Source organism: Kogia breviceps, chromosome 19 (genome assembly GCF_026419965.1).
Source record: "Kogia breviceps isolate mKogBre1 chromosome 19, mKogBre1 haplotype 1, whole genome shotgun sequence".
In the NCBI taxonomy this organism is placed as follows: Eukaryota; Metazoa; Chordata; class Mammalia; order Artiodactyla; family Physeteridae; genus Kogia; species Kogia breviceps.
In genome coordinates, this window is record NC_081328.1 from 57,593,828 (window position 1) to 57,613,571 (window position 19,744).

The window sequence follows — 19,744 nt, forward strand, 5'->3', positions numbered from 1 at the left end:
CCTCAGCCCACCCACCCTGCGCCCACGCCCTCTTCCGGAAGCTCACCCCCCAGACACGCCTCTGGGCTCCCCGCTTGCTGCCGCCCCCAGCTGCCACGCTCACTTCTCAGCTCTGTGTGAGCGCAGCCCGTCCCCCAAGCTGCCCAGACACCCGTCCAGCACCAACCCTCGTTCCTGAAGCTCCTGAACCTGCGGCTTCCCCCGTAGCACGTGTCAGTAGCTCGCTGTGCTGAGGTGGTGCGGACACTTCACCTCCCCAACCAGGCGACGCGTTCTTGCTGGCCGGACCCGTGCGTCTGGGCCCCCGCAGGGCCTGGCATCAGTAGATGGATACTGAATTAAAGGAAAGAGTGGGCAAAGGGTTGAATGGATAAACGAGGTCTACAGGGGCCTCCCTGGTGGCGCAGTGGTTACGAATCCGCCTGCCAACGCAGGGGACCCGGGTTCGAGCCCTGGTCCGGGAAGATCCCACATGCCGCGGAGCAACTAAGCCCATGCGCCACAACTACTGAGCCTGCGAACCACAACTACCGAGCCCACGCGCCACAACTACTGAAGCCCGCGCGCCTAGAGCCCGTGCTCCGCAACGAGAGAAGCCACTGCAGTGAGAAGCCCGCGCACCGCAACGACGAATAGCCCCCGCTCGCTGCAACTAGAGAAAGTCCCTGTGCAGCAACGAAGACCCAACGCAGCCAAAAATAAATAAATAAATATATTTTTAAAAACAAACGAACAAACGAGGTCTACAGCCAAACAAAGACCCCAAACAACTCCTGCAGGACAGCGAGGCCCTTCAGTGACCCACGAGCTCATTTTAGAAAGGAGAAAAGAGCACGAGGGAAACCCGTCCCGGGCGCTGGGGCTCAAAGCAACTGCGCAGGCTGTGAGCCCCAAGCACTTGTCCATGGAGAGGACATGGGGGCTTCTCCCCCAAACTCCACAGTCTCTGCAGGCAGCTCCGAGAAACGAGAAGTTTAAAACTATAGACTTACCCTCCACATCATCACGATGGATCTTCTGAAAGTGCTCTGACCAGCATGGGCCAGGGTCAGGGTTAGGCCCCGCTGCCGCTCTGAAAGGTGGTAAAGACATTTCCCATCTTCCCGACGAGGAGAAGCTCTCCTGACCTCTCCTCTGCAGCCGCGGATGGCGTGCTCTCTGAAACTCTGGCCTCCTCCTTCAGACCCCGTCCTCAGGCGTCCCTGGATGACTGGGTACCTGGAAAGCTCCAGGACGGCAGAGACCACGCCTGTCTTGTCTCTTCTTCTCGATTATCAGTGAAAGAGAAACATGCCAAAACGTAGAATGTCTGAGACGAAATCGAAGTGGACTTACTGCCCTTGATGCAAGGTGGGTCGTCCTCTTTAGGGATGGCTCTCCTCCACAAAGGGTTCAGGGCCCCAGGCTGGGCCCGTCTTGTGGCTCCACCACCCCCTGGGCTGGCGGGGGAGGCCGTGGAGAGGGAGAGGTGCCCCCACCTGTCCAGGAAGGACGCCTGTCACTCCCGCCCACTTCTCATTGGCCAGCTGGCTCCCGTGGCCCATTTACCCGCAAAGGACGCTGAGAGAGCCGGTGTAGCCCTGAGCCCCGGAAGGAAGGAGGACCGTGGTCAGATCCTCTGCCACACTGGAGTCCCCAGCATCTAGCACGCAGCGGGTGCTCAAAGGTGTAAGTTGCACGAAGGAACTTCATAATGCATAAGGCCGTAATGCTTAACGGGGTCTCACAGGGTCACTTACAAGCCAGGGAGCTAAGGCTCCCCCAGGAAAGTCCAGCCCAGCCCTCGCTGCACTCCAAGCCTGGCAGTTCTCTGCAGGAGCCCTGGGGAGAGGCTTCCCACAGCCTGCCGCCTTACAGCTGGAGAGAGGCAGCCCTCAGGAGAACACCAGCATGTGCCAGCGGGGAAATCACAGTTCTTAGGAGGTGCTTTGGAGATAAGCATGGGAGCGGAGAGACGGTGAGGGGGCGTTCGCGTGCGCAGGGGGAATTACAGGGAGCCGGAGATGGGGCGGGGCCGGGGAGGCATGGAGCCGGGCTTTGTGGCGGCAGCAGGGAGCACGGACGCCTGGCCAGTCGCGGCTGCCCCTGACCCGGTGTCACGGGCTGAGTCGCGTCCCTCCAGATTCCCCTGTGGCAGTCCTAACTAAGCCCAGTACCTCGGGGTGTGACTGTGGTTGGAAATAGGGTCTTCAGAGAGGCTAATCAAGTTAAAATGAGGTCGTGAGCATGGGCCCTGGTCATATAGGGGTGGTGTCCCTGTGCGAAGGGGACTTTGGCGACAGACAGGCGTACGGGGAGAACACTGTGTGAAGGTGAACGCGGACATCGAGGTGATGCTTCTCAAGCCCAGGGGTGCCCGCGGCAGACAGCGAACCACTGGGAGCCGGGGACGGGGGCGGTGCGGAGGATGCCCCAGAGAGCCCTGGGAAGGGGCCGCCTCTGCCCGCGCCTCCTTCTAGGACTTCTGGCCTCCAGAACCGCGAGGCCGTGGGTGCGTCTGTGGTGCTCTGTAACGGCAGCCACCCTGCCTCTCCGCACTGGAACGGTTGAGGTCGCTTCCATCCGGGGCTCCGGCCCCTCGTCTGCAGACACGTCTAAGACCGGGAGCCAGGGTCTCCCCCAAACAGGCGCACTGGTCCCGGGCTGCCCCTTCCTTTCGCACCTGCCCGCCGCCCTCACGCAGGCAGCTCCCTCCAGGAGAGGCTGCCCCTCAAGCCTTCCCACGCCGTCGCCCTCCCGGCGGCTGTGCGCCTAGGCCCCGTCTCCTCAGCCTCGCTGCGGGCCTCCACCGCGTCCCGGCCTCTCCCGCCGTCGCATCCCCGTGGCCCCTCTCCCCCCAGGCCAGGCCAGCCGGGGTTCCGGAACACGGGGCCGGCCTGCCTGTCCACTTCTGCCCTTTGGCGTATACGGACCCCTGCAGCGCCCCTCTGTACGCATCAGCACCTCTGGAAAACCCTAAGCTGCCACCGTAGCCAAGCTGTGCCCTCGCGCCCTCCCCCACCTCTCCCCGACCTCTCCGTGCTGACTGACTGGAGGGGGCCCACTCTCGAAAACCGCCACTTCCAGTGCGAGGTTAACGCAGCCTCGAACCTGAGCCAGTGCCCTTAGCCCAGGACTCTGGGAGAACAGGTTTCCCACCAATAGAGAATGTCGAGGGCCCATGTTTTCCCGACACGCTGCAGCCAATCAGAACCACCCGCAGCCCTGAGGCCACGCCACGCCCTTCCGCCTCCCGAGTATGGGAGGGTTAGGGCCCGGACTCTGGAGCTGGGCGGCCCCGGTTCGAATCCCGGCTCGGGCACTTGGTAGCAAATGGTGTCAGTAATCGTCTCTGCGTCACAGGGTTAGCGTGGAGACGAAGTGAGTTAACGGATGTCAGGTGCTTAAATAGTGCCTGGACACACAGGTGCTAAGTGAGCCCTTGACGTTATTCCCATCCTGAGGATGACACCGTCCTGCCCCCTCCTCACGGGTCAGTCCAGCCCTGTACCCCTCAGCCCCCCACCTCCTCCACAAAGCCCTGGGTCCTTTCTGGCAAGGCCTGTACCCTCCTGGAAACATACAGGCCTCCAGGCCTGCCCGGCTGTTCCCGTGCTTCCCAGGGGGGGTTAGGGTCGGGGGCCGGGCAGCTTTGGGGAAATGCGGGAGGGGCGGAGGCCCAGGCCCAGGCAGGCTCTGAGCTCCTCCCTGCCCACCTGAGACACGGGCTTGGTCCATCTGGCCCTTGGACCAGGGCTGCGGCTGGTACGGACAGCCTGACTCAGGTCCAGTGAGACCTCCCTGACCTGGGCTAGGTAGGACACGGTCACCTCGAATTATTATCAAGTCCAAGTTGATAGCTACTTAGATCACTCCATGTCGTTTGATTATTTTCCCACACATAAGATGATTCAAACAAGGCTGCTGGAGTGTTTGGTCCCCATGGGGCCCTCACCCTCACCTCCTTCTCCGGTCTGGGTGGCCTTCACCAGCAGCCGGGCCTCGTCTGGGCTCTCCCATTCCTCTGTTGACCGGGGGTGTTCTGAAGTCACGAGTCTGAGCACCGCCCCGCCCACCCCGCCCACCCCACGCTGCAGAAGCACCTGTTCCCAGACGCGGGCCTCACACCGGAGCCCCGACCTCGGCTTTGAGCTCGGCCTCAACTCGGGGACAAGAGCCCAGGAACCAAAACACCTCACAACCCTCCCCTGCCGCCCGACCGTATCTCCCCCTGAAACGGCACAGCTGGAAACCCATACAGAGGGCCAACTCGACTCACGTCCACCCGTCCTGGAGCCCAAAGGGGCCTTGCCCACAGGGCCTCCACCGGCCCTGCCGCCCAGAGCTGCCTCTTCCAGGGTCTGGGCACGCCCGCTGGCCTCCTGCTTCACTGTCAGGAAAGCTAAGCCTGCGCTCGCGGCTGTTACCTGGCTTCACCCCCTGATGTGTTTTGGGGGGGACCCACGCTGCATCCGAGCCCTTCCCGCGAGGACTCCTGGAAGGGCGTGGGCATCGGGCGCTTGGGGAGAACACGTGCTGAGACGTCACGAGCTGGGTTCCAGCGGCTGCTCTGCCCTGGGCGCCCCGAGCCCCCTCTTCTCTAAAACGAGGCAGAGACGTTCTTTCCTTTACGGCCTAAGGTAGGGCCTAGTTCTCAGAGCTGGGCCTCTACCCTGGAGCTTGGGAAAGCGGGGCTTGTGACATCTCTACGCCTCTTTCTTGCATCTTCAAAGGTGTGTTTTGACAAAGGTGAGATGGGCTGATGGGCCAGCTTTCCCCTAAGCCCAAGGCAGGGCCTGTGTGCAGGCGGGGTGTCCGGGTGGCCGTCCTGGGGAGCGGGCCTGGGGGAGGGTAGGAGAGGGAACCCGGCTAGAGGGAAAGGCGGTGCGAGGCGCGGCCCTGAGGGACCCGCCCCCAGAAGCAGGTAGAAAGGGTGGAGGGCGGGAGCGCCTCTCCACCGGCTACCATCCTCCGGCCCCAAGGTCACCCCGGGGCCGGGGGGCCCTCGCCCCCAAACCTCCAGCTCCACGAGCGAGTGAGTGTGTGTGCAGATCCCCCCCGGCGAGCTACCCAGTGCCGCGGGCAATAAAGCGAAGAAGCAGCTGGGGCGGCTGAAGGGGGGCTTCGGCGGGCGAGAGCCCAGGGAGCTGGTCGCCGCTCTGAGTGGCCGGGGTGAAGGCGGGCAGAGACGTGAGAGGTGGGCCCCAGGGTGCCCGCGCATGCTCAGCCGGGGCCGACGCTACGTCGGTGCCCGTGAGGTCGTGCCTGTGGAGACGCCCCGCGGGCCGCTGTAAGGGATTACGCGACGACCGCCATTATTGTCAAGTCACCGTCTGACATCCTTTCCTCCAGCGTTCCGCTAATGGCGACCGACCTCTGAGGTGGCCTGTTAGGCAGGCTTACGTCACGCCCGGAAGTGACTCTCAGGGTTACTAACTCGGCCCGGTTTGCCTGCGACTTTCCTGGGTTTCGCACTGAAAGTCCTACGTGCCCGTGGCCGCCTGAGTCCTGGGGGTCGGTCACCCTCGGGGTCTATCCGGGCGTAACCCCAGGGCACGACCGTCACCGCCCAGAGGCAAGCAGTGGCGATATTCACCCACGGGGGCCAAAGGTCACCCACACACGTGTCCCCCCGACGGGTCACCCGCCACTCACCAGCCCCCACATCGGGGCGGCCCTGCGGTCACTTCAGACACAGCCCCACGTTTTCTCTGGAGTCAAAGATCCGGTTTCTTTTCTTTCTTTCAATAAACCTCATTGGTTCATTTTCAGGCACTGTGGAAAATTTAGAAAACACAGAGAAAATGTAAAGAGGAAAATCTGAATTCACCGAGAAATGAAACAGTGGACACCTTTTAGGTTATTTCTTTCCAGACGTTTCCTAGGCTTAGAGGAATACCTCTAGTATGATGTAGGTAGATGAATGGATACGTTAACGTCTGCACACAAAATAGTCCTAGAATCTTAGAGCAGGAGGGACTCCTTTGGGCCGAGTTCCCAAGCTGTAACAGATGAGGAAGTAACTCGTCTGGGGCCACGTGTCTCAAGAAGTCCCTTCACACAGTGGTTCCCTGAGCCGCAAAAGGAGAGGACCGCCGTGTCCCTGAGAGCACAGGCCACGAGCCCGGGAGCGCTACGGCATTGCTGCCGTGTGGTCTGTCCGGGATCTCAAAATGAGCCTCCCCGCTCATCACTTAGCAGATAACGCAGCAAACGGCCCGATTACCGAGAGAGCACGTGTGAAATGGATGGGAAATGGCGTTCTCTCTTACTGCTCACATCAGCCATTAATTTTCTCCCCTATTAAATGCCTTGAGGCCGACACTCACAAAATTAAATTTGACAGGGATAGATGTGAAGTCCTTCAGACTAAAACACTCCGCTCGAGAAACACAGGTTGGGGGAGGTGAGGTCGTTCTCATGAAGAAATCCTGGGAGGCTGAGTCCAGGGAGAGCAGGTCCCGAGGGCAGAAGCACAGGAGCCCAAGAAGAGGAGAGGCAGGGCTGAGCCCCTGGGCTGAGCCAGAGCAGGGGCCCGGGCTGGACACGGGTCTTGGAAGCATCAATAAAGAAACGGCTGAAGTACATGGGGATGGGTGACCTCGAGAGGACGCTTGTTTAGGGAAAATACCCACGTTCTCTACTCGAGGTGCCCTCCTCCCCCCCAGACCCTGCTTCTTTAGACTGGGGCCGGGGGACGCGTCTGGTCCCAACTCTTGGCACTTTGCCAGCCTGCTCTCGTCCTCGACGTTGGGCCTCACTTTTTGTGCAAACCCTGTACGGCTGGGAGATGAGCTGTCCTTCATCCCGTTGGATACGATTCCTCTCTTCGGTGGCTTGAAGGGGTGACGCACGATGGAGGATGGGTTCTTTCATTCCCAGGGATTATACGTAACACCCGTGGGTAGGGTTTTGTGGAGGCAGACAACCTCTCAGGAACTTGAAGTTAAAGCTGTTTGGAAACAGAAATGCCTTGGGAGGTGGCGAGGCACCTGTCGCTAGCTGGAGGGCACAGGGAGAGGGTTTGAGTCCCTGGTGGGGAGCCTGCTCCAGGGGCTTTGGGAGCGTGAGCCTGAGAGGCTGCATGAGTCTCGTTGCAACAGGAAGATGCTTCTGCGGATGCAGTACACGCGGTTTCCTCAGCATTGCGTGTGGGCCCTGCTGCTGCCGGAGGAGCGGGAAGGGCCAACACGTCTGCTTGCCTTCCTGCAAGGCTGGTCCCCAGTGAGCGAACGAGGCGTTGCATCGCCTCTCACCCAGCAGTACTCCTGTGTTAGTGTCCTGGGGCTGCTGGGACAGACCATCACAAACCAGGAGGTTTGGAACAACAGAACAGTTCTGGAGGCCCGAAGTCCAAAATCCGGGTGCCAGCAGGGCCCTGCCCTCTCTGAGACGCCGGGTACGTTCCTTCCTTGCCTCTTCCTGGCTTTGGCTGGTTGCCCGCGATCACTTCCACCCCCCGGCGCGTAGACGCATCACTCCAACCTCTGCCTCTGTCTTCACACAGCCTTTCCCCTTGGGTCCAGGTTTCCCTCTTCCTGTAGGGACACCAGTCATTGGATTTAGGGCCACCCTAAGTTAGTGTGGCCTCAACTTGATTCCATCTTCAAGATCCTGTTTCCAAATAAGGTCCCATTCACAGGGACCAGGGGTTAGGACTCCAACATGAGTTTTCCGGGGGCCATGGGGTGCAGGGTGTGTGTGCGGGGGGGACACAGTTTAACCCAAGGCAATGCTCGTTCCTTCAGTCTGCGCACAAGAGCTTGGTGTGGGAGGAGGAGTGGAGAGAAGTTAGGAAAGGAGAGGGGGGCGGGGGGGACATGGGAGAGTGTGCTGTCAGCACGCTCCGAGCAGACCCCCCTGCGGTGGGATCCGCGGTGTGTACACGCGGCCCCAAGAAAGGGGAATGTCTCTTCCTATCGTATAGTTGGATTGATGAACCGTAGCTACGCATGATTATGCAGCCACTAAAAAGAATGTGTCAGAAAATCTGTTCACATGTTGGGCCGTGTGATCCCTATTTACAGTTTCTATCAAATAGAAAACATCACCCTAAATGCAGAGTGGAAGTTCGCAAAATACATTGGAAGGGCATTTGGAACTATCGTGTCTACATGCAAGCTAGTTTCAAAACCTGCTTTGTTTTCCGATCGAATATGTAAATACGCGGTTTCCTGGCGAAGCGTAGTTTTAGCGCGATCAGTGGTGGAGCAAAAGCGTTACCTCCCTCATCCCTGTGCTCTTTCCTTCTAAGATTGTCAGCAACTTTGGGATTAGTATCAACTTATTACTTTTTTATTAAAAACAGATTTTTTAAATCTATAGGTATTGACCTCGAGAATTGTGTATACATTATTACATGAAAAAAGTAGGTTACAGAGTAAAGTGTATTGTATTATTCCTTTTTCAAAATAAGGGATATAACCATCCTGGAGAAACCAGCTTGGCTGTCCCTTATAACAAACACGCAGCTGTCATGTCACCCAGCAATTACTCTCCTGGGCATTTAGCCCAGAGAAATGAAGAGTTAGGTTCATCCCAAAACCTGTTCATAGCAGCGTTATTGGAAATAGCTGGAAACCGCAGGTGTAATAGCTGGACACAATCCAGGTGTCATGAACTGTAGTACATCCATGCCGTGGAATATTGCTCAGCAGTCAAAAGGAGCAAACTAGTGATACTTAGCACAGCTTGGTGAATCTCGAGAGAATTATGCTGAGTGAAAGAGACAGGCCCAACAGGTTACATGCTGTAAGATTCCACTTATAGAACCTTCTTGAAAGGATGAAACTCTGCAAAGGAGCTCATCTTAGTGGTTGCCCTGGGTCAGGGTCAGAGGCTGGGGAGTGGCAAGAGGTGGGTGTGGCTATAAAAGGGCAACACGAGGGATCCTCCAGGTGGTAGAACGTTCCTGACTGTCGCAACGTCAGGATCCTGGTGGGGATGTTCTCACTGGGGAAACCGGGTGAAAGGTGCATGGGATCTCCCTGCACTGTTTCTCACAGCTGCTTGTGAATCTACAGTGATCTCCAAGTAAAAAGATTAATTTTTAAAAAACGGGGAGGGCTTCCCTGGTGGCGCAGCGGTGGAGAGTCCGCCTGCCGACGCAGGGGACGTGGGTTCGTGCCCCGGTCCGGGAGGATCCCACGTGCCGCGGAGCGGCTGGGCCCGTGAGCCGTAGCCGCTGGGCCTGTGCGTCCGGAGCCTGTGCTCCGCAACGGGAGAGGCCGTGACGGTGAGAGGCCCGCGTACCGCAAAAAAAAAAAAAAAAAAGTTACCTGTGAGGGCTTCCCTGGTGGCGCAGTGGTTGAGGGTCCGCCTGCCGATGCAGGAGACGCGGGTTCGTGACCCGGTCCGGGAGGATCCCACGTGCCGCGGAGCGGCTGGGCCCATGAGCCGTGGCCGCTGGGCCTGCGCGTCCGGAGCCTGTGCTCTGCAACGGGAGAGGCCGTGACGGTGAGAGGCCCGCGTACTGCAGGAAAAAAAAAATTTTTTTTTAATAAAAATAAAAAACGGGGAGCCTCACACATGTGCACATGTGGGAAGACACACAGCCGACTGTTGACCCCTGAAGATCAACTCTGAAGAGAGATTATTTACTTCTTTTTCAGCCTCTTAATGTTTGACTGTTCCCATGGGGGGGGGGACTTGGTGATTTTGTTTAGACCCATAAAGTAGCCCCACAAGTGTGCAGGCGGGGAGGGAAGAAGGTCGGAGGCCACTGCCTCGCCCCCCCACGCCTGGAAGACGCTGCCCGGCATCTGCGCGAACGTCCTGAATCTGGGGAGCGGCCCGCTCTGGCCACCCCGACGCCTGCCTGCCCTGGGGCTCCTTCCTCTTGCTCACAGGTACTCGTGGCTCAACACCAAAGAGTAAGAGCCACGGAGCGGAGGGTGGGTGATGTCTGGGTCCCAAAGCAGCAAATCTCCCCCGAGCCATCAGTGCGGGCCGAGACTCGTTGAAGTGCCTTTCACTTCACGTCTCACGTGACTCTCCCGAGACCCGTAGATGAGGCCTGCGGTTGTCCCCGTTCTCTGGAGCCGGAGACCGAGGCAGGTAGCTAAAACGCTCACGCTCGACCCGGCTCAGACGACACCGTGGAAGTGCACCCCACTCAAGGCGCCACCTGACACCCTCAGACTGTGCCCAGCAGTGGCCTGGAGACCAGCCCCCGAGCTCTCTGAAGGCAGCAGCTCATGGGCCCAGCTGACGGGAGGCTGGGGGGCAGCTGACTGGAAAACGGGGGGTGCTGCAGGTGCCCCCAGCTCATCGAGGCCCTTCTCCGTGGGAAGGACGGGGACGGAGGTGGGCCTGGCGCGGGCCCTGCTCCCTGCAGCGCGCGCCCGACTGGGAGGTCCGGCCGGGACGTGGGAGGGTCAGCGAGACGCTCAGCAGCAGCTGCAGCACGTGAACGGCCTCCAGCTGAAAGCAGGCGGGCCCGTGCGGGGGTCAGGACGAGCTCCTTGTAGGGCCGGGGGGCCGGTCTGGGCCTGAGGGGTGGGCTGGCGGGACAGAGCCTGGCACCCTGTGCCCCCCGACCCGTGTCCGCTTCTGCACCGGGCACTCCCACGCTGCAGGGGAGCAGGCGCTGGGAGAGCTGGCGGAAGATTCCAGAAGGGAGGACTGGGCGGTCCTCCTGCCGTCACTAAACTACTCAGGGTGTCCTTCAAAGGCTACTTCTCCGAGCGAGGCGGGAAACCAGGCAGGAGAGGGTCTGGGCCTTTCCAGGAGTTTCTCTCCCTTCCGTCACACCGGGTGAGGGTGAGGGGACTACAGTCACGTTGCAGATTCGGCCTGTAACTTAGGAGGGATTCGCCGCCGTAGCTGTGTGCTCGAGGGAGGGGGAAGACAGACAGACAGACACTGCCGTGGGGAGGTGGGCGGCAGATCTCATCCTGGCCCACAGCCCCTCTCCCTGCACGGGTCCTTCTCACCTCTGGCCGCGCTGGACTTCCCACCCTCCCCAGATGCACCGGCGGCCCCGCCTCTGCCTGGCTGGCCCCTCCCGCATCCCGCTGGGAAGGTCTTTGTCACTTCTCAAGCCTTGGCTCCGAAGTCCCCTTGGGTCCTGCTGGCCCAGGATGTTCTGCTTGAGGCCTCTTGTCCCTGTGTCCTGGTGGCCCTCACTCTCGCGGGTGTCCGGACGTGGACCGCGGTGACATGGTGAGCGTGGGGCGCGTCCCCCGCCGAGCGGTCTTTCTCTGTGCCCTCCAGGCCCAGAGCCAGGCACACCCGGCCAGCGAGTCTGGGGTGCGAGGACGTGGAGCCCACGGAACGCTTACACCGTTCTTTCCCTCGCTCCCTGCAGGGGTCTATAAAGGGCACTGCTTCCGCATCAACCACTTCCCGGAGGACAACGATTACGACCACGACAGCTCGGAGTATCTCCTGCGTGAGTGCCGAGGGCCCTTCGCTTCCTCTGTGGGTGGAGCGGGGCCGGTGGTGGGTCACCGGCTGGAGGGGAGGAAGATGGGCCCCATGGGGGTGGAGTGGGCTGGTCCCCGGGGGCTCCCCTCGCTCCCTTTCTGATTCCGAGTTGTTAGTTCAGAGGAGGGAGTGCTGTTCAAGGCTGCCGTGGTGCTGGGTGTCCCGGTGGAGTTACTTGGCTGATTAGGACCACGCCTGGCTGCGGGCCGGGAAGGTGCAGTGAGGGTGGGGGAATCCCTGCTCGCCGGGGCCGCTGTCTTCAGAGGAACTGATTGCTGCGGCCGGTCCAGGGGTCAGGACGTAGGCTTGCCCGGCCCGGCATCCTGGGGGCTGCGACACCCCAAGCGCATGGCCCGGCCGGCCCCGGACCTGCCCACCCCTCCCCGTCCCCACCCAGCATTCTAGTCTTGAAAAATCAGATTAAGTCACCGCCGAAACAGCCATTGGGTGCCAGGCAGCCTGTGGGAGAAAGCGAGGAAGGTGGCCGGACCAGCCTCGGTGACGTGGCCCTGAGTGTCTCCGGCACAGACTGGTGGAGCCCGCGAGCTGCCCGGCCCGGGTCCTGCAGCGGGGCTGGCCCCCAGACTGGAACCGGAACCCAAAGGACAAACCCCGCCCCGCCCCCTAAATCCAGATCTCGCCCCGTGGGCACCTCCCTGGGAGAAAGGATGGAGCCTCAGCCTGGGGAGGAACCTGGAAATGGAAAAAACGGCACCGTTTTGAAGTCACTTTCCCCTTTTGCATTAGCCGAGACGCACGCAGAGCTGCTCCCAGCAGCTCCCCCCGGGGCTCAGGCCGGCTTCATTTATGGAGAATCGATACCAGTGTCCTCAGGGGGAGCACGGTTCGCTCTGCACCTGCTAATGGCTCCTTCTTTTCTAAGAGAGAGGATTTTGGTTCTGAGTCACCTAGTGAGACAGAACCGCGCGTGGTTCCCCTGGAGCCTGGGGCCGCGCCAGGCTGCTCTGGCCAGGCCCAGCCCTGAAACAATTTAGCCAGATCTGCCTCCCATTCCTCCTGCCTCCCCTTCTCCTCCTCCTCACGCCTGTACTCTCTTCCTGCTCTCTGCGGGCCACCGCTGAACCCAGCAAATGATATTCCACAGGGCCGCCACAGAGGCCTGTGCAGGTTGCACACTGCACAACTCAAGGGATGTCACGTGCTTAGACCAGCGTATACACTACACTCTGTGAGTTGCAGGGTGCGTGGCCTGCACAGCCATCTGGGGTGGCTGCTGGTGAAAGCCAGCCCTGACGCGGGACCTCCCCTTGTCTGCCGGCCAAGGGCAGTCAGATGGTCCCCGAGGCTCTGAGGGCAGATTTGCTAACCCGGCCACCTTGGGACCGCGCGCGCAAGCAGCTCCTGGAGAGACGCGCGCCATTCCCTCCCCGCTTCCCACGTGAACTTGCCTGAGGTTAGTCGGCGCGGGCTCTGCCTCTTTACTCCCCTTCACGGTCCTCAGAGTGCTGGGATCTCTTTCTGGATGGGCCTCATGGCACGTCAGCCCAGAGGTCAGACGATGTGGCTTCCTGGGGTCCCGGCAGGAAGCAGAGGGGATGCTCTGATGGGATGAAGGAAGGGCATTTAGTGAAGGACTAATTACAGAGGTGTGGGCGGGGCTAAGGGACACTTACAAAGGACGGTGAACACACCGGGGCTATAGCAGCAACAGAAGGACCCCTCACAGCCCTCGGCCTGAACAGGTGGGAGAGGCAGGTACGGACGCTTGCGCCAGGGGAGCTCTAAGGGCAGGCCGCCTGGCAGGGGCTGTGGCCTTTATGACAGAGTGCAGCCCCCTTATCCTCGTCCTCATCTGCAGGAAGGAAGCCAGGGGAATAACCGTCTCCCCTGCGCTCTCCTCCCAAAGCCGGAGTCGAGGGACCCCGGTGATCCGGTCCCCGGCACCAGCCTCCCAGGGCCCAGAGCAGGATGGAGAGAGGTGGTCCGAGGACCGGGAGGGGCACACCCAGCTTGTGCTGCAGACTCATCAATCCAGCTTCGGGCTCCTGCGGTCCTCAAACCCCAGCAGCGGTGCCCCGGGGCAGGGCGTGAGGGCTGGGAGGGCCCCAGCAACCATTTTCCCAAATAAAATGATGGCAAGTGCACAGCAGCGATCCAGGCTCATTTGGCAAGGAAATGTTTCCTCAGCTGTGCGCCGTGGGGAGCCAGCGGGGTTCATTTAGGAGCCCGAGGAAGAGAAGGGGTGATGGCTTTGGGGCCTGTGATCTTGGCTGCTGGTGGAAGCGGTGGGGAGGGCAGAGCTGACTCTCCATCGGGGAAGTGGCTTTGCACTCAGGGGCTGCAGAAACAGCGAGAATTGGCCCTGAAGTCGAGCCCCAGAGTGCAGGTGCCTGTGAGCTTGGAGCCAGAGGGAGCGGGCAACGTGCCAGGACAGAACAAGGTCGCGGTCACTGCGGCCATCCGGCCTGGGTTTCCCTGACTCCCTGCCGTTTCTCTCTGGTGAGCCTGCTGGCCTCAAGAGGTTCCCGTCCCTCTTGCCCTGGGCCTGGTCCCCCTTCTCCAGGCTCCGCAGTTCGGGTTGGGTGCGTGGTTCCTGTGCTAAGTCCGGAGTGCTGGTGTCAGGGCTGCTGGAAGCCCACGGCGAGCCTGAGGGCGAGCGAGGAGGAGACGCCCACCCTCTGGGCAAACACAGATCCTTGCCAGGGCCTGATGTAGCCGCAGGGCCGCGGGTTGGACATCGGCCCCCTGGCTCTGTGCAGACCCAGCCTGCACCGCGGTCGGTGCCTGCACGTCTAGAGCTCCGGGTGAGCCCACGTGGCAAAGGATGGTGCTCACGTGACTCACGCGGGCAGGATGGACGGCTCTGGGCCAGGCCCGACCTCGGAGATGTTAGAGGCTCCAGGCTTCCCTCCCTGCAACCCCTCTGACCCACCTGCAGGATGAGGGCATCGAGGGGGACCGGTGCCCCTTTGCCGGCCCGCACGCATCAGAGGCGCATTTCAAAAGCCCACAGGAAACCTCCTCCCCAAACCTGCGGCTGTGAGAAGGCAGAGGGTGGAGGAGGGGGAGGCGGAGAGAAGAGCTTCATTTAATGCCCCAGACAAGCCCCTCTCTGTGCAGCAGGGCACACACTGGTGGGCTTACAGACAGGGAGACAAACGCTGCCTTCAGAGGCTGGAAGGCCGCAACGAGCTCAGCTGGCTCAGGAGGGGGGGCCTGCCGGTGCCCCCAGCTCACTGCCCCCTGCCGGCCGCCAGGGTCCACGGAGCCGGATTTCTCCCGGGCTGGGAGGCTGAGCTCGGGTTCAGCTCACGGGCCCCTTCCCTTCCTCCTGCCTCCTCTCCCAGCCAGATGCTCAGGAAGGGGGCCCGCATCCCCTAGGGCCCTACTAAGCACCTGATGTACCTTATTCCGTCAGATTCTCATCACAACACTTGCAGGTAGTGTGTTCTTTTCCTAAGGCGGCTGTAATGAATTACCACAAACTGGGGGGCCCAGAACAACAGAAATTCACCCTCACACAGAGTGGAGGCCAGACGTCTTCACTCAGGCGTTGCCAGGGCTGTGCTCCCTCCAAAGCCTCTAGGGGAGAATCTTTTCCGCCTTTTCCAGCTCTGGCAGCCGCGGCATCCTTGTCTTGAGCTGTATCATTCTTTCCTCTGCCTCCGTCCTCACCTGGCTTCTCCCCATGGGCTCTTCTGCTGTGTCGCTTCGTCTTCATATTAGGGCGGTTGTCACTAGACTTAGGGCCCGCCGTAATCTAGGACGGTGTCATCTCAAGATCTTTAACTTACTCACAGCTGCAAAGAGTTTTCTCCAAATCTGGTCACACTCATAGGTGCCAGCAGTTAGAATGTGGGCGTAGATTTTGGGGGGCCACAGTTCAACCCCTACAGGTCGGTATTACTACTCTCCCCAGGTTATAAAAGAGGGGAGCGAAGTGGCCTGAAGCTAGCTGCCCCGGTTGCCCCGCGGGGCAGTGCACAGCTGCAGATCTAGCTCTGTGGGCCCCCGCGGTCCGTGGGCATGCTCCTCTGTCCAGCCACCTCCTCCTCGGTGACCTCACGAGGTCCGGAGCTTCCTGGGGTGATGGCGCTCGTGTTGAGGCCGAGGGGAGATCAAGGCCGTCACTTAAGGAGTGTGTGCTATGGGCAGGGGCCTTTGCTAAATAAGCCTGTTAGATGTACAGAACCCACCCTAGACGTAGGCCTGTTATCAACTGCATTCCACTACTAGGGAAACCCAGTGTCAGGGAGGCCCCACCTTGGCCAAGGCCACCCAGCCAGCGTGTCACAAAGCAGGGTACCCAGGCCCACCGAAGGCAAAGCCCGTGCTCTCGGCCGCCCATCCGAGCTGCCTCTCTCGGATCCACCCCCCAGCATCCCGGAGGCTTCACGGAGACGGGGTCCACGAGCTGTGACGGGCCGTCTGACGGTGTTTTCGTGCCTGTTACTGTGGCCTCCCTGGTGGCGCTGTGGGGGGGGTCTCCCCCTGTCTGGCTGGCAGAAGTGGGGCCCACATCCAGGGAGAGCCCGAGACGTGGGCAGATGTGATTCCAGGCCATGTGGCGCCCAGGGGGAGTGACCAGCAGGCCAGGGCCATCACTTGGTGGTCCACCCTGCCCCACCGCAGCTCCCTACCTGCCTCGGGTCTCCAGGGCGGGATGGGAATCTTCAAAGTCAGGGGAAGGGCCTTGAGAGCCTCGGGGCCCACGCCCACGGCCAGGCCAGGAGGACGGCCAGCCCCACGGCCCTCTCTCTGTGTCTCCTGCTGGCCAGGCCTCGTGCGCGCCTCCAGCGTCTTCCCCATCCTCAGCACCATCCTTCTCCTGCTCGGTGGGCTCTGCATCGGCGCCGGGAGACTCCACAGCCGCAAGAACAACATCGTCCTCAGCGCCGGCATCCTCTTCGTGGCCGCAGGTGAGCCGTCCGCTCTGGTCCCCGCTGCACTGAGCGCTCGTCTGCGGCGTGCGGTGGGGATGGCGGGGGCAGATGGTAACATCGCCGTGGGTGACGCGGGTCAAAAGTCCAGGGCGTCGGGCAGGGAGTGGGGTGGGGCTGCTTAACAGGTATGGGGTCTCCTTCTGGGTGATGAAAATGTTCTGGAACAAGCAGAGGTGGTGGTTGCACAAGACTGGGAATGAAATAAATGCCACTAAGTTGTGCACTTTAAAGGGTTAATTTTACGTTACGGGACTTGCACCTCAATGAAAAATAAGCATAACTAGTCCAGGTGCGCAGAAGGCCACGGAGGGGCGGCGCTGGTGCCTTACAAGCCCCTGTCGGGGAGCCGGGTTGAGTTGGGGGGCGGGGCGGCCTCAGAGGGTTGCTCAGGGGCCAGGGCCCGGAGGAGGTGACCGGGTAAAGGCGAGGGGGGGCGCAGGGCCGGCGAGCGCGCAGGAGCCCAGTGTGCCTGGGGCACAGTCAGCGAGGGGGGCGGGGGGCCCAGCTGCCCTCCCTGACCGCCCGAGTCTCCTGGCTCCGAGACGGGCCACGGCAGCTCTGCGCCCCCCACCCCGAGCTGTGGTGAGACCGACCCACCCCCTGCCCGGTGGGTCCGCAGAGAGCGCGCTGCAGGCGGAGGCGGGTCAGTGCTCACGCCTGGCCCCGGGGAGGGCCCAGCGGCCTGAGTCGCTGGGGCTGGGGGCGTGGAGGGCCGTCTGAGGGGCACGGCTCGTCCAGTGGCGTCCTCAAAACTCCGGGCAGCCCGGCGGGCTGAAGACGACGGCGCAACGGGGCTGGCTGCGCGCGCAGAGGAGCTGGCTGCGCGCGCGCGCGGCAGGCGCAGCTGACTTCCTAGGCCTCGTTCCAGGAAATCAGCGTGAGAAATGTCACAAGGCTCCGCCTGCAGCTCTTTCCTGAAGGGCGTTCTCGCTTTCAAAGAGCCTTTCTCTCACGCCGGACCCGTGAGGCGGAGCGGAGCGAGGGTCCCTGTGCCTGGTCTCTGAGCCCTAAATCAGCCCAGTGGCACCCGTGAGGGTGACAGTGAGACCCCAGTCACCGGGCCGGGCTCCCTTCACTGGCCCGGGACGGGGCCCGCGAGGTGCGCGGCCCACGGAAGTCCCCAGAGGTCATCTCACCCCCATCTCATGTCACGGCTTCTCTTGGAGAAGGAAGGTGACTGCCGCTTGCATCGCGGGACTGCGGGCCGCAGCTCCTCAGGGACGGGCTCAGAATCTGTGGGCCAGGGCTCCTGGCTGCCATTCTCGGGCTTTTTCTCCCGCCCCACTTCAGTCTTTGTCTCCTTCCAGGGCAGTAAATTTATGTGTGTGTGCATCTGCGGGGGATGTATGTGAGTGAGGAGAGAGAGAGAGTGAGAGAGCGAGCATGTGTGTGTGTGTGTGTGTGTGTATGTGCGTGTGTGTGTGTGCGCGTGCGTGTGCGTGCGTGTGTGTGCGCGCGTGCGTGCGTGCGCGTGCGTGTGTTGGAAGGAGGATCTCCTTAGGAAGAAGCAGGACGCTCCTTCCTGGCCAGGTCCCTGTCCTGTGCGTTCTCCTCACTTTAGCCCAGAACGGGGGCAAAGGCAGGAAGGCAGGGACACACCCCATTCTCTCTCCTCCTCCAAGCAGGCAGATTGCTCAAGGTGTGGACTTGAATCCTGCTATGGCGTTTGAATCCTGTCCCCTTTCCTTCACCGAGGAAGGAAAGAGGACTTCCACTAACACCAGTGCCAGTGCTGCACGAGTGCACCCCCATCGCCCCAGCTCCTGAGGAGGTGGTCACGAGGCCCAGGCGGTTTTCCTGAAGTCACCCGGCGGCAACGACAGGCTGAGCCCAGGCCTGACGGCCTCTAAAGCGCACTGTGCCCCCTGCACTGCCTGCTCCCCCTGGAGGGACCTTCTCAAAGGCATCTCCAGATGCCGTGGGTCTCCAGAGGGGCTGTGGAGCCCGGGGCGCAGAGACGCTCAGCTGACAGCACAGGTCTAGCCACAGGAGGGGAGGACGTGGCAGCGAGGAAACACAAGGGCCACGCAGGCAAGCAAGGGGCTGTTCGTTGGTTCCAGTTTATTCCCTGGATCAAGGAGCCCTGATCGTGGGCCAAGGCAGCGCAGACCCAGAGTCACGCACAGGGCCCGGCAGTGAGGTGAGACAGGCCGTGAATACTTCTAGGTGGAAAATGATTAGAGCCTCAGGAGAAGTATGGTCTAAAGGCTGGGAGAGTCAGAAGAGGACGCCGGTAACTTCTTTGGGAACATGGAACCAGTTGGGATGTGATTTACAGAGCATTCTTATGACTTGTGCAGAATAGGGGAAGGAGAGACAAAGCCAGCAGGCAGGGAGAGGAGGGACGGAAGGAAGCAAACCGTGATTGTGAAAACCGGTGTCAGTGGGGGCTCTTCTGGAGCACAGCGGAAGGGGCGAGGAGTCCAGACCTACAGCTGGATCGCTGAGCCCTTAGCAGGGAATATACTCTAACCCATCCTTGCTGGGATTGGGGCAGTAGGAGGATGGACAGAGGACCTGGGCGGGGCCAGGATGATGCAACACATTAAGATAGAACACAATAGGCTGTAATAGAGCTCAAAGCATGCTCTCTGTGTGCTGGGTGTGGTGCTTTGTATGCATTAGCTCATTGAATCCACACACCCACCCATTGTAGCGCGTGCCACTGGCATTCCCACTTTGCACGCGAGGACCCTGAGAGGTAAGTAATTTGCACCAAGTTCCAGAGATGAGAGTTGGTAGAACCAGGATTCAAACCCAGGCAGCTCAGCTCTGCTCCACCTCACTTATAATGAGAGAAAATCACATAAACACACTACTGAGTTTCACCTCCCAGACTGGCAAAGATCCAGAAGTTTGATACTATGAACTATAGGCTGATGAAACATTTTGTGCCGCTATGGAGGGTGCTTGAGCTGGGACTCTGAATTCAAACACAACTCAAGATCGTGGGACAGAAAAAGGACATTAGTGGAGACCCCAATGAGATCCGAGGAAAGTCTGGAAGGTAAATGGATAGTAGCACACCAGGTGGGCTTCCTGGTTGTAACAAGTGTACACGGTAACGTAGGAAGTTAATGGGGGAAAACGGAGCGAGGAGTTGCAAAGGGGCTTTCTCTACTGACTTCACACCTTTTCAATAAATCTAAAATTATCCCCAAATAAAAGTTTGTTGTTAAATGCACACACCCAGTGAGGCAGCAGTTTCACTTCAAGGAATTCATCACATTTTTACTCAACGTGTGTGTGGAATGGTATAGACATAAGGCTGTCTCGTAGCCGAGGGCTGGAAGCCACCTGCACGTCCAGAGCCGAGGCCTGGGTGGAGGCCCCTGCGGCGGGGTTGGAGCCACGAGCAGTTAGAACGACAGAGACAGCTCTTCCTGTCCTGATAGGGAACTGTCTCTCGCGCGGAGACAGTTGAGTGAAAAGGC

At 60.5% G+C, this 19,744-nt stretch overlaps 1 protein-coding gene and 1 long non-coding RNA gene across 2 annotated transcripts in view; one reads left to right on the top strand and one right to left on the bottom strand.

The window, feature by feature from the left end:
* Positions 1 to 19,744, top strand: part of CACNG4 (calcium voltage-gated channel auxiliary subunit gamma 4) — a 52,924-nt gene that overhangs the window by 29,701 nt on the left and 3,479 nt on the right. The window contains exons 2-3 of the mRNA XM_059048533.2: positions 11,288 to 11,371; positions 16,146 to 16,286. Of these exons, the coding sequence (XP_058904516.1) occupies positions 11,288 to 11,371; positions 16,146 to 16,286 (225 nt within the window). The remainder of the gene's footprint in view (positions 1 to 11,287; positions 11,372 to 16,145; positions 16,287 to 19,744) is intronic.
* LOC136793269 (uncharacterized) lies at positions 157 to 9,407 on the bottom strand. Its single transcript, XR_010838325.1, has 5 exons — positions 9,258 to 9,407; positions 5,635 to 5,754; positions 4,407 to 4,820; positions 993 to 1,263; positions 157 to 333 (listed from the first exon to the last, which is right to left on the bottom strand). It is a non-coding gene; the product is annotated as an uncharacterized lncRNA (long non-coding RNA).